This window comes from Aquarana catesbeiana, linkage group LG03 (assembly GCF_042186555.1).
Source record: "Aquarana catesbeiana isolate 2022-GZ linkage group LG03, ASM4218655v1, whole genome shotgun sequence".
In the NCBI taxonomy this organism is placed as follows: domain Eukaryota; kingdom Metazoa; phylum Chordata; class Amphibia; order Anura; family Ranidae; genus Aquarana; species Aquarana catesbeiana.
This window is the reverse complement of record NC_133326.1, coordinates 186024129-186038413: the sequence shown is the minus strand read 5'-3', so window position 1 is coordinate 186038413 and position 14285 is coordinate 186024129. Positions and strand designations below refer to the sequence as shown.

The window sequence follows — 14285 nt, the reverse complement described above, 5'->3', positions numbered from 1 at the left end:
CTTTGCCAACATCAAGATAACATTTCTTTATGGGAATTTTTAAACACCAAAGTATAAGGTACACCTATCATATTCCCTCCCCCCCCTCCTGGGCCATTTATAACATTATAGGGGGGAGGCTCTTGGACAGGTAACCCTCTCCACTTCATTGAGAGATGAATGCCTAAATAATGGGTATTACTTTGAACAGCCCCTCCTTAGTTACACTATTGGCAGCCCACTGGACAGGTAAGAAGTGTCATAATACAAAGATATAAATACACACTGTACACATTTTAGCACATTTGGACATTATGCTATTACCTATCAAGATAATAATAGGATACAAACACTTGAAACAGTACCATTTGAAAGTATACAGACAGGCCCTTGCACTACATGCTTTGGGGAATTCATCCATAAATCTGACCACAAAAGAGGTGGGTATAGTGTGTATGGGTTTGGCAAAGTCAGCAGATAGAGGATTGAGGATAGATAGAGAATTTGTATCAGCTGACTTAGCAGTTGGGGGGAGGGAGGGTTCCAAATGATTTGGGGACCCCCAAAAAAAGCCTCTGGCACTCTGCCTGAATTTAAATTACAAATCACATTTCTAAACATTTTTGGGGGTGTTTGGGGTAAAGCACTACTATGGAGCTGCTAAAATACATTGTTAAGTGACTACATGAGGTGAATATAGGGGCAGGAGACCATGCTGGGGAGGTAAGTGAAAGCAAATATGTATGAAGGAGAAAAAAAATGACATAAAAATCCAGCAAGCATCGGAAATTCCAACAACTTTGTGCGACCGTGTGTACGCAATACAAGTTTGAGCCAACATCTGTCAGAAAAAATCCTAGGATTTTGTTGTCGGAATGTCCGTTCAATGTCCGACCCTGTGTACGGGGCATAACAGTGACAGGGGTGCTTAAAATGATCCATTAGGTGGACTGCACATTAATGAAATAATCAATTTATTGCTTCTATTCACATTTAATGTTTGATTAATATTTATACTTAGGTTGGAGGTGAACCTCTCATCAGTGTGTTTTGGCATCAGTAGCGCACCTGATTTTATTCACAGTTTGGGTGGACAGCCATGTCTTGGCAGGTTTGCAGTTGTGCTGTACTCTTTCCATTTTCAGATGATGAAATGAACAGTGCTCCATGAGATGTTCAAAGCTTGGGATATTTTTTTTAATAACCTACCCCTGCTTTAAACTTCTCCACAACTTTATCCCTGACCTGTCTGGTGTGTTCCTTGGCCTTGACCTTTATGATGCTGTTTGTTCACTAGGGTTCTCTGAGGCTCCATTCACACTAGCGCGTTTTTTGATGCATTTTGCAGAAATGCACAGGAATTTTTTAACATGGGTTCCTATGGAACATGTTCACATCAATGCCTTTTTGTTTCTCTGCATTTTTGGAAAGGGTCAGGGACTTTTTTTCATGCAAAATGCAGCGTTTTGCATGTAATAGAATTCAATGGACAAGCATCAAAAACGCAAGTGCACCGTTTTTGCACCGTTTTTGCACCGTTTTTGCACCGTTTTTGCAGCGTTTTTGATGCGTTTTTGATGCGTTTTTGCCGTTTTTTTTTTTTTTTTTTTTTTAACATTTTTTTTTTATTTTTTTTTTAGACTGTAAAAAAAAAACTGTAAAAAAAAAAAAAAAAAAAACGCAAAACGCAAATCACGGCAAAAACGCCGCAAAAACGCTGCTCAAAAACGTGGCAAGCATGAAAAAAAAACCTCCAAAAACGCCCAAAAGCAACATGCATAGGTGTGAATCGAGCCTAACAAACTTCTGAGAGCTTCACAGAACAGCTGTATTTATACTGAGATTAAATTACACACAGGTGGACTCTTTTTACTAATTATGTGACTTCTGAAGGCAATTGGTTCCCCTAGATAGGGGTATCAGAGTAAAGGGGGGTTAAATACAAATGCACGCCACACTTTTCACATATTTATTTGTAAAAAAAATGAAAATCATTTATCATTTTACTTCCACTTCACAATTATGTGTCACTTTGTGTTTGTCTATCACATAAAATCCCAATAAAATACATTTATGTTTTTGGTTGTAACATGACAAAATGTGGAAAATGTCAAGGGGTATGAATACTTTTTCAAGGCACTGTATTCCTGCAAAATCTGCTAGTGCATCTAACAATCCACCCCCATGCTGTTGTCCAAATGTGAACCCTCTCCTCCTTCATCCAGGGTGGAGGCACTGTAATACAGAAGGTATTTTACTGGCCAGATCACCAGGTAAAAGAGAGATAAGAGCCTAAAAAAAAAAACAATTTAAGGCACCACATCTAATGATTGGTAAGCTGCAATATATGACATTTTGGTTTTGGGTTTAATACTGCTTTAACTCACTTCATGTCCCAGGATGGGTACATACTGAGCAGCGTTGTCATACTAAGATAGGCAGTATGTTAGGACTACATAACACCTCCCTGTCTTCCCAATAACAGGGGGAGCTATTTTGAAGTCCACAGAGACAGCAGGGAACAAGGCTAACTGATAACATTGAAAAGGCAGAGAACATAGAAAGATATTAAGTGGTTGGGGGAACAGCTACTATTTTTTTATTCACTTGTACAAATATAATAAAACACTTTCAATGGTATACTTAACAGATCAAAAGGGAGCAAATAAGAAAAATTTAGTGTTGGAGTTCATGTACACTTTATAGTCAAATGGATTGTTAACATTGGAGTATAATCGATAAAGACAAATTGTTCAGTCTTTTTTTTTTTGGAACTTTTTCTCTAGTTTTCTTTTATCAAACAATACATTTAGCATCAACTATATCAGCCTCATAGGAGGATATTTTGTACAGCATATGTGCATTTTACCAAATAGTAGAAGTACATCAAGAGGTGTCTTCTGATTGCTGGAATCTGATATAGTGCTAAACATTCTATATACAGTGAATCTGTGGAAAAATAAATGGTTTATCTGCTGCAAAAAAGTGGTGTGAAGTTTCTAAAACAAAATGTTGCAAATGTTTTATTTACATTTTAGTGAAAAGCAGGCCAAAGATTATGCAAGTAAGGAAAGAAATTTGCTCCATTCCCCATCAACAGTGGTGATGAGGGAATCCCTCCCGGTTGCTATTGTGTTCTGCCAGTGAGGGGCTGAACACAATGATTAGTGTTGCCGGCTAAATCTGGCAGCACTAATCGTTTGGGAAAAAACAGAGAGGCTGGTTGTACGCAAACCAATTAATCGACTTGTGTACAACCAGTATGCCCATACATGAAACTAAATTCGTCTGGTCCCTGATGACACATTCCCATCCATGTATGGTTGGCTTTAGACTGGTTGAAATCAAAAATTGTAATCCATAGAAACATCAAGATATGTAAATATCTGTGTTATATTTTCAGGTGATCTGTTTAGTTAACCAAATGACAGACCTCTTTTTAACTTTAAAAAATAATTACAGCAAGGCTTTGTTTATTAATATGTTCTCTTTACAAAGGAGAGGAATATGCATGCTTGGTCCCATTGAGCTTGCATTATCTCAAATTGGTCCTGATGACTGAGTGCTGATTAGAAAGCCTGCCACTTAATTACTTTTTGCCCCACTACCAGGTGTTTTCTCGATAAAAGGATAATAATGAACACAAATGACTTTTTGGGAACAAATTGACAAGCAAAGAACATTTTCAGCCAAAGAGGTTTTGATGTTGCTTACATCCTAATAATGGTTCACACTCAATCAGTGACAATATTTGGATGGCAGCATTAAGAGCTAAGAGCTGTGTTTACTCTTTTTGTGGTGAGCTCTGCCCTTGAAATATGGTCCCTTGTGAATTTTGGTAATAATGATGCTTATAATTTAATGTGACCGGGAAAAGAGCTGTGCTGGGTTTTTCAATTTATCCACATTTACAGGCTAAATAAAATGTGTCAAATGCTTCAACTTGTAAATAAGCGATGGAAAAGCATGAAAAAGCACCATAGAAACAGTAGCACTAGCCACGTGGCAAAAAGCTGTATCGCTACAACATGCATATAATTCATAAGGGAGCTTCATTGTTACTATCACATCCTGAATCCTTAAATGTTTTGTTTCCAGGAGGTGTTCATTCAAATCACAGTTTCAGATAATAACAGGTAAGATACAAGGGAGTCACAGCACTAGCCAAAAGGGGTCAGAATCATAGAGGCGATTTTTCATTTAGCCTCTTTATATCTGATTCAATAGAAGTAAAAGGTGTGAAGAAAGGAAAAATAATATTACAACTGATATTATTTTTTTAACATTTGACATTTCTTGTTAGGAATGTTTGCCAAGTATGCCAAGTTGCCAGGAGTTCACTTCTGCAAGCATCTATCATTCAAGAGAGTTCACTCATTGGAGAAGGATCACATTGCCTCTACCACAAAAGACCTGGTAGGTTTGCCTGAGCAATATTTACTAGTTTTAATTTTACTAACTGCTTTTACTCTTCTTTGTATATTTCTTTTTGTATATTTGTTTTTTCTCTATTTACCCTCATTAGTACAAATCTACTCCCACCTTTTTGCATAACTTACTGTATCAGTTTAACTACTTTTAGCTCTTTAATTTCCTTCTTTCAATTATTCTTTTTTTTTAATGAAATTTCTTGTCTGGTAAATAATAAATATTGCATATAAACTCTTTTGTTTTGTCATATGCATCAAGTAAGCAGAGTTCTTTTTATATGTGTTCTGGTGTCTCCCTAACTTCTTTGTTATAAAAAGCTGTTTACCTAACTCAGTAGCTCAATCTGAATTTTACAAACACAAATGAATTGAATCATACAAGTGACTGATCCTCTCATGCCCCCTCCCTGCTCACATTCCATATCAAGCTTTAGGCTGGATTCACACTGTTGCAAACACAGATATTGCATGTGATTTGCATCGCATTGCTGAGCAAATCACATGCGATGTATGTGCAATGCGAATTCATCCATACAAACGGTATGGCTGAAATCGCATTTGCACCAAAATGGTGCAGGACCCTTTTGTGGTCCGCACTGAAATTGGATCGCATGGGTGTTCACACCCATGTGATCTGATTCCTGTACCGTTTGACAGTTCGCACTGCGATCTGTAAACCAATCTGGGGGTGTCATTAACTTTCTATTGACGCCCACAGCGGTTCGCAGAGGGCAGTGTGAACTGCCTGCGAGTGACATGCTATGCGTGAACCCGCACTGGATTCACGTTGGTTCCCGCATCGCATATGTGTGAACACAGCTTCAATCTGAGACAGAGTTTAAAAAAAAAAAAAAAACAACTTCTGTTGTGCTTCTTCTTTATAAAACCCAGAATGCTCTGGGAATTCATGTGTACCCTGTATTAAATGGGTGTTTGTACATTGTCCCATTTTATTTGTTTTTTTGTGGATTTCATAGACCCTGCTGGAGTAAAATTTAGTTCACCACCTAAGAGCAGCCAAAAACAGATTCTGTGCACTATGTATGTTAATATAAAAGGGAAATTCAGTCACTCTTTTTGCAGTAATTACCATCTTTGCATTTCTTTATTCTGTGAAGATTAAGATTAATAGAATCCATTTTTCATCAATAATCAATAAGTCTTAATCTACACAGATGTTTTAATGTACAGTATGGGAAACATATGTACACAATGTACACATAGGGCTGCCTTTAGAAATCAAGGGACAGTGCAGTATAGAGCTATGGAATACATGATATGTAGTAGTAAGAAAGTTCAGGGCAGTAAGCATTAGGTAGTGGTATGGCAGTCAGTGACCAGTAAATAGCGACAGGGCAGTCAGTAAGCAGTACGTAGTGACAGGATAGTCAGTGAGCAGTGGATAGTGGCAGGGCAGTCAGTGAACCATATGGAGTGGTAGGGAAGTCACTGAGCAGTATATAATAGTAGGGAAGCCAGTGAGCACTATGTTGAGCAGTATGTAGTGGTAGGGCAATCAACGAGAATTATGTAGTGGTAGGGCAATCAATGAGGAGGTTGTAGTGGCAGGGTAGGGCATTATGTTGTAGCAGGACAATCAGTGAGAAGTATGTACTTGCAGGGCATTCAGTGAGCAGTATGTAGTGGCAGGGCAGTCATTAAGTAATATGTAGTGGCAGGGCAATCAGTGAGCAGTATGTAATGGCAGGGCGGTTAGTGAGCAGTATGTAAGGGCAGGGTGATCAATGAGCAGCATGTATTAGCAGGGCAGTCAGTGTGCAGCATGTAATGGCAGGGCAGTCAGTGAGCAGTATGTATTGGCAGGGTAGGACAGTATGTAGTAGCAAGGCAGTCAGTTAGCAGTATGTAGTGGCAGGGCAGTCAATGAGCAGTATATAGTAGCAGGGCAGTCAATAAAAAGTATGTAGTAGGTCAGTCAATGAAAAGTATGTATGGCAGGGTAGGATAGGGTAGTATGTTGTAGCAGGAGGATCAGTGAACAGTATGTACTTGCTGGGCATTCAGTGAGCAGTATATAGTGGCAGGACAATCAATGAGCAGTATGTAGTGGCAGGGCAGTCAGTGAGCAGTATGTAGTGGCAGGGGAGCCAGTGAGCAGTATGTAGTGGCAGGGCAGCCAGTGACTCTATGTAGTGGCAGGGCAGTCAGTAAGCAGTATGTAGTGACAGGGGGTCAGTGAGCAGTATGTAGTGGATATAGTGGCAGGGTAGGGCAGTCTGTACTGGCAGGGCAGTCAGTGACCAGTATGTAGTGGATATAGTGGCAGAGTAGGGCAGTATGTAGTGGGATGGTGGTCTATGAGCAGTATTTAGTAGTAGGATAGTCAGTGAGCAGTATGTAAAACAATAGCAAAAGAAGGGTGCACCAACCTGGCGCATTACCAAAATAGACTTTTATTCTAAGAAAAAACAACAATGGTTGTACAAATGTAGTATAAAAGCATGTCACAGCACAGGCTGATGCCGACAGTCACCCTCGGGTCAGATGTAAAGGGCTGGTACTGTCAGAAGACCGGGTGGTATTAGGAATTGCTGACACGTTTCGAGGGAGAACCCTCTTTTTCAGAGCCAGAGTGGTGATGCTTTTATACTACATTTATATGTGAGTACAACCATTGTTGTTTTTCCTTAGAAGTCTATTTTGGTAATGCGCTAGGTCGGTGCACCCTTCTTTTGCTATTGTTTTACAGTTATAAAAGATACCCATTGTCCTAAGGAGGGCAGGAAGGCCTTTGACGTAGAAGGACGTTACCTGTACTATGCATCCTGAGGCCCAATACTGGAGTGCAGAAGAATTACTTTGAGTGAGCAGTATGTAGTTATAGGGCAGTCAGTGAGCAGTTGTTTTGGCAGGGAAGTCAGTAAGCAATATGTAGTGGATCAGTCAGTGAGCAGTATGTAGCATTAGAGCAGTCAGTGAGCAGTATGTAGTGGCAGGGTGGTCAGTGAGCAGTGGCAGGATATGACAGTATAAAGTGGCTGGGCAATTGGTGAGCAATATGTAGTGGCAGATCAGTCAGTGACAATATATAGTCGTGAGGAAGGACATTCAGTGAAAGGTATCTAGCTCAGATTTTGATGCAAGGGAAGATCCCCAGCTATCTATTTGGGTGCAGTGTATAAGATAGGGCAGGGCCCCTAGAGTGGGACAGGTGGGTGGAATCTGCTGGGGAAGCCTCTCTCCATCAGCCACTTACTCCACTTACTGCACAGCTGGAGATGGAAAACTTTCAGGGCAGTTATCTCTGCTCCTTCTGCCCGTCTTCAATAGTAGAATCAGCCAGAATGAAGTGGCCACCTATGCAAGGAGGGGAGGTGCTGCCCATGCCCCCAACATGCCCATCACCTCTAACTGCCTGGGGAGAACCTGCTAAGTGCTCCCAATGTCTCTGGGGAGATTAGAGAGCCACAGTCAGTCCCTGACCCAATCGGGACCAGGTCCAGTATGGGAGAACTGCCTATACCCTCAATACACTTAACAGGCAAGAAGGTTACAGAGGATGGAGTCGTGAAAACCAGTTAAAAGTGCACTTGTCCTTTAATAATAACACATGTATTCAAGTTCCTACTGGTGCATATTTTAAACTTTAATTTTATTATGAAACAGAGGTATTCTGCAGTGTTTGAGTATAATTGTACACAGCTTCTTGGAAGGACTACATGCTTTAAAATATTTTGTAATGCAAACTGCTGTATAACATTTTTTTGATTATACATTACATATGATTTGCTTATAATTAAAGTTGACTTTTGTCTGAAGGTCTAGTGCAACCCGCTTCCGCTGGAGCCAAAGATATTATACAGCTGAAGATGAGTGGGCTTTGGACAATATTTACATTGGACAGCAATGTCCAAACATGTGCAGTGGGCATGGCTGGTGTGATCACGGGATATGCAGGTAAAGGCATGAAGACAACCAATTGAAAGAACACATTAGTCTCTTAACCAAACTGATGAATTTGTATACAAAAGTGTAGCGCTAATACAGACATATAAAAAGTGCAAAAAATTGTAATACACTCAATCTAGTGATAACCAGCAATATACTGTATGTTGTACATTGGGTTGCAAATTATCACTAGATTGAGTGTATCATAGTTTTTAGCACTGTTTATTTGTCTGTATTAGCGCTACACTTTTGTACATATTTATTACTACTGAGTATCATAGTGCAGTGTTAGCAGCTGGCAAATTTGTTGGTTAAAAATAAAACAATCCAAGTTAACATATTTGAAGACACTGAGAGTGACATTTTTAACTAATGAAAATGGGGTGATTTGTGAGTTGTTTAGCCTCATTCATTTTGTGAATATATTTTACAGTCAAACCTGCTGATGAATGGGGAGTGAACTGCTGCTTATGGGTTGTACTATACAGGCTTCCTATGAAAGTAGCTTCTTCAGCAGTATTTTTTAGTAACTCCGAATACTATTTCTTAATTATTAAAAGTAATCATTGACTTTAGCTTTAAATGATAAGTTCACCTTTATGCAATATATAATAAATGTTCATATTTTTGCAGGCAAAAAAATGTGCATTTATTATTTCTTGCACAGGAGCATGCAGAGCATTGCACCTGCAATCAGTGGATTGTGAGTACAACGTTGAGTTCCTGCAGACATATCCTTCCATTTTCTTTCCCAAACCTCTGTACAGGCTTTCTGTTAGAAAGATGGATGACATGTCAGTGGACTACGAGAGCACTCATCAGCACCCTTGCAGTCCATTGAGAACTAGAAGCCATCTGCCGCAGTGGGAGACAGGACTTTTAGTTTTCACATTCACAGATTCTTGTGAATGAATGGTGCAGCTGTTCGGCCACATTTTGAAATGCGGCAGTGGGTGCAGGGAAATAAGAACCCCCCACCAGCTGTCACAGGGAAGGGTGGGTGCAAGGACTGGTGCTGGAGCATGTTACATATTAAACCCGAAACACAGGTGGAATGTGAAAAATGCTCCAAAAGGGAAATTTAGTCTTTAATACTCTGGGTCATTGATACAGAACAATCTTGCAAAAAGAGAATTCGGAAATCCAGGTCGGCATATTTGTTTCTAGTTAGTGTTGAAGCCAATAAAGTCAGTATGATGGCTAGGCCACTAGAACTAAAGTTTAGAAAAGGCATCTTGCATATTAATTTCAGTGCAGGTTTCCATGAAAAGTGTGAAGCAGATCTTACATGAAATGTATAATATATATCGACCTGTATCAAATCAGGGTAATTCAGTAGATGGGCAGATTAGCAGCTTAGGTTTCAGGGCAGCCAGCTGCAAAAGATTTATGCCAGGAGGACAATTAAAGCCAATCAGCAGGTGTTTAATTGAATCTATAGTGTTTGACTTGATAATACATTTTATTTGTTCTTCATAATAGAACACTAATTTTGCTAGAAGTATTCAAGAGTGCAACTAAAACAGGACCTCATAGCAAACTTTTAATGGGCCCCCTTTAGCAAACTGAAAAAAACCCCATAATTGAACACCCTTATTATCTTAGGCATGTGACACAGGCCCTAAGCTACAACATATATTGCTTTAAATATATTGCCTCCTTTTGGCAGAAGCCTTTCCTAAACTATCAAAAGTCTGTCACAGAGCAGTATTACTGATTTACTGAGCATCCAACAACCTGCAGGAAAAAAGAAACACTAAAAAGAAGCTCAGTTATCGAGCATACAAACTGTATCATGCATAATATAGAATTTTTAGTTTAAACTAACAATGGTTTTAAGTACGAGGAATAATTCTCCCTTATGTGGGTGGTCAGTAAAAGGAGATCTTCACAAGCACAACCAAAAACATGATTTAATTCATTTTTAATATTTGAAGCAAACTCCCCCATCCATCCATGTCTCCATCCGGGTTGCCACCTCATCCCTTTAAACCTGAACACATATGAATTACACAGGTTCTGAGGCTAATTTAATGCAGTTAAGGTACTAAATGAGGTTAATTACCACCTCAATTAGCCACAGAACCTGTGTAATTAAAGGGGTTGTAAAGTCTCATGGGTTTTCAACTTAATGCATTCTATGCATTAAGGTGAAAAACCTTCTGTGCTGCAGCTGCTCCCAGATCCCCCCTTTAACTTACCTGAACCCAATCGTTCCAGCGACGTGCACGAGCCCAGCGACTCCAGCCACTGTCTCAGGTCCTCATTGGATATATTAATAGCAGCAAGAGCCATTGGCTCCCACTGCTGTCAACCAGTCCTGCTGTCTGTGTCAATGGAAGCAGCAGTGGGACTGGTGAGCGTGCCCGTACGGGTGCCTCCAGGGAAAGCGGCTCTCCGTGGGGGCACCCGATGAAGAGGAGGAGCCAGGAGCGCTGCCGGGGCACCCCAGAAGAGGAGGATCGGGGCTGCTCTGTGCAAAACCCTTCTACAGAGCAGGTAAGTATGACATAAAAAAACGAACCTTTACAATCACTTTAATATGTGTTTAGTTTTAAAGAGATGAGGTGGCAACCCTAGTCTCCATGCTTTATTTTGCTGAGAAATCACTTTGAAAAACACCCCCTGGCATTTCTGGCTGTAATCTTAAAGAAGGGCAGATGATTCATGTAGCATTTATTTCCTGGAATACATCTCCCCTTAGCTCAGGCATGCATGCAGAGAAGTGAACTTAGCTGGGAAAACCCCTCCTCTTCTCCTCCCTTCCTGAAGACTACTGGGATGTATGCTAAATTAAAAAAAAAAACAAGTTTAAAACAAGTAAATAAGATATACCTTCCTATCAATTTACTAATACTAGCAGCATGAGGATTAAAAATGATCAATGTTGATTGGGAGAGTGAAGTTCCACTTTAATGCTGTTGGTTAGTAGAAGGGAGAAAGCTACCTTACGTGTGTGTTCAGTAAGAAATATTCCTTTAATGGGAGGGGGGGTAAATAAAAGGAAGTATGCCCCCTTATGTGAAAATTTAGTAGTAGTAAGAATGCCCTCTTACGTTGGTGGTCAGTAGATGGAAGAATGCCCTTTTACATTGGTGGTCAGTAGGGGAAAAAAATGGCAACTTATGCTGCTGGCTAGTAGAAGGCAGAATGGCCCCTTACGTTGGTCCATAGAAGAAAGAATGCTCCCTTAGATATGTGGTCAGTTGCAAGAAGAATGTCCCTTTACATGTATGATCAATAGAAGGAAGAATGCATTTGGACTTTGGTGGTCAGTAGGAGTAAGTAGACTGGTAGAGGAAAATCACCAGCAGCAGGATTACACTGCAGAGCAGAATGAATATTACCTGGGCCCTAACTGGAAGGATTAGCAAGAGGGACTTCCTGTGGTATTTTCATCAGTGATGTAGGAATGGCACATTCATCTTGACAACAACAGTCCAAAGAGCTAGTTAAGTATTTCCTCTGATCTACAAGATGTTGCCAGTGAACAGTATCACTAGTGTGACCTAGCTATAACATAAATATTATTACACATATACACTAAACACACACCAGCATACACAGAAAAAAAGCAAACATATACAATAAACACACACAAACATGCACACACACATACATACACGCACAAAATACACATTACCTAACACACCCGCCCCTTTGACCACTCAGGATATACAATCAACATTTGAAAATTATTAGGAGGCACACCTTGAAGGGGCTGGAAAAAATTATAGGGTGTGTACAGTGTGTCACAGTCCAGTTACACAGGAGTGTGGGGAACAGTGGGTGTGGTGAAAAAGTTGGTGTGGCTTCACTGTGAATGGCTTGTAGTGCCAGGTCTGTACCCCTTTGCTGTGCTATATTTTAGACATTTTAGGGCTTGGTGGTAAGCTGAAAAGAAAGCAGGAGAAAAATAAGCACCATTGCTGGTGTCAACAAAAGTAAAATCATCCCTGAATCCTTTGGGAGGCTGTCTATGGTGCCTGCATGAATAAGGGGGAACTGTGGCACTGTACACATAGAAACGCAAGAAAACATCAACACAAGATAATAAACGGCAGAATCTAACATACCATAAAGTACACCAATCATCTTTTCCTGGAAGCACACTCTATATGAGAATACATCAAGCTTACGAATACATTGCAGACTTTAAATGTGCTGTCAGGAAAACAAAGTGCTACAGTATATACAGAATACTCGATACAAGAATATTTATTTGTATACATAATAAAAAAATCTCATAACAAAGATAATAGAGATATAAAATACAACTATAAAACAGTTTTAAAGCATGCCAGGAGGAGAAAAAAATTTGAAGGTATTTGCTATTTGAAGGTATTTGCACAAGGAGCGAATACATGCAGTTAGGGACAAATGAGTGGCCCTGTATGTGGGCATTTTTCATCAAGAGCTATTTATCTGTCCCTAAACCCAGGTAATCACTACATGTGCAATTACATATGAACAGCTGCGGAGCCTGTAAGCCAATCATTGGTTTATACAGGCTGAGTGGCTGCAGCTAATTGAAACCTCTTGCCGTATCTGCTGCAGAAATATGCTGCTCTGACCAGCCCTGGACAAATGCGAATGAGGCCTAATACTGAAATTGCTTTGCACACACATCTCTGGTGAAAATATGAATTTGTTGTCGGTAACCGGGCAGATCGGTTAACAAGTTTGTCTATTGCATGGTAAGGCAGAACATACATCAAGTGAATGTTGTGCCTTTATTCCAGCAGTTGACCAACTGAAATTGAATAAGACTGTGGGTAATCATAGTGGATCATAGAAAAACTCTTATTCATCTTTTTCATACATTTCTGAGGATTAATGGATAATGGGTTTCTGGCAACCCATGCTATAGCTATACTCCACATTGTTCTTCTATATATCTGCTTGTTCAGGCAATATATTCTATCCATTGTTTGTGATAACATTGTTCTAAATGACTGCACTAATTGAAGCAAGATTCCAAAGTCATTGTGCCATACTTGCAGGTGTGATTCTAGATACCAGGGTTCTCAATGTCTTCCCGAAAATCCACTTCCTTCCACTGTAATGTCTGACTTTGAAGGGCTGAATGGCTGGGAAACAAATTGGCAGGAGGTAGTTGGAGGAGAAATCGTAAAACCTGAGCAAGGATGCGGAATAATTTCTTCAGGTTCATCACTATACTTTTCAAAGGTATGATATTTCTGATCATTGAAACAAATAGATTTTGAGAAAATATTGATACGTGTATATACAATTGTAACAAATCGAATTTCCCCAGTGATAGATCACTGTTCGCTTACTTACAGCAGTCTGTAAATTAACATTCCCCTGCAGAATGCCCCATGCTGAGGATACAGTAATAAATATCCTTCCTTTCAGAGCCCCAACCAATATCCCCAATCCCAGCTGTCACTGACAACCATCCCCACTGAAGACTGGGTACTACTCATAGTGGTTTCCAATCATGTGATTAGCTATAACATACTGATCGCATGCAGGATGAAAGTTCTTTGAGAAAATAAGTATGTATCCTGCAAATAGCACTGTAGGTACCACTATAACCTCATGGTGGTACTTATTTGTCAAATACGATTAAATAATAAAGTAGAACAATAGGCAAAACTTTTTTTAATTTTGGATAGGTTAAGGGAAGGTTATAACACTTTTTTTTACATCTGTGTCCCATTGGGGATATTTACCGTCACTTCCTGTCCCATAGCCAAAAACAGGAAGTGAGAGGAAATCTCTTCAAATTAGGGGAATTCCTTAGAGCCCCCCAGGTCAACAAAATCAATGTTCCCTTTTGGAAGATTTCCCCTTTATTACTTTTCTGGGGGCAACCCAAATTTTGGGATTTTCTTTTACTTTGACTTTCAATGATAATGGTAAACGGGACAACTAGAGAGGGTGAATCTTGATAATGGGGGCACAGGCAGCAATAAAATCCTAATAATTGTTCCAATCCAT

The 14285-nt window shown here is 39.8% G+C and overlaps 1 protein-coding gene across 2 annotated transcripts in view; it reads left to right on the top strand.

The window, feature by feature from the left end:
- Positions 1-14285, top strand: part of RELN (reelin) — an 865607-nt gene that overhangs the window by 588528 nt on the left and 262794 nt on the right. For both annotated transcript variants that reach the window (XM_073619618.1, XM_073619617.1), the window contains exons 22-24: positions 4283-4395; positions 8190-8327; positions 13322-13508. In XM_073619618.1, coding sequence (XP_073475719.1) covers positions 4283-4395; positions 8190-8327; positions 13322-13508 — 438 coding nt within the window. The remainder of the gene's footprint in view (positions 1-4282; positions 4396-8189; positions 8328-13321; positions 13509-14285) is intronic.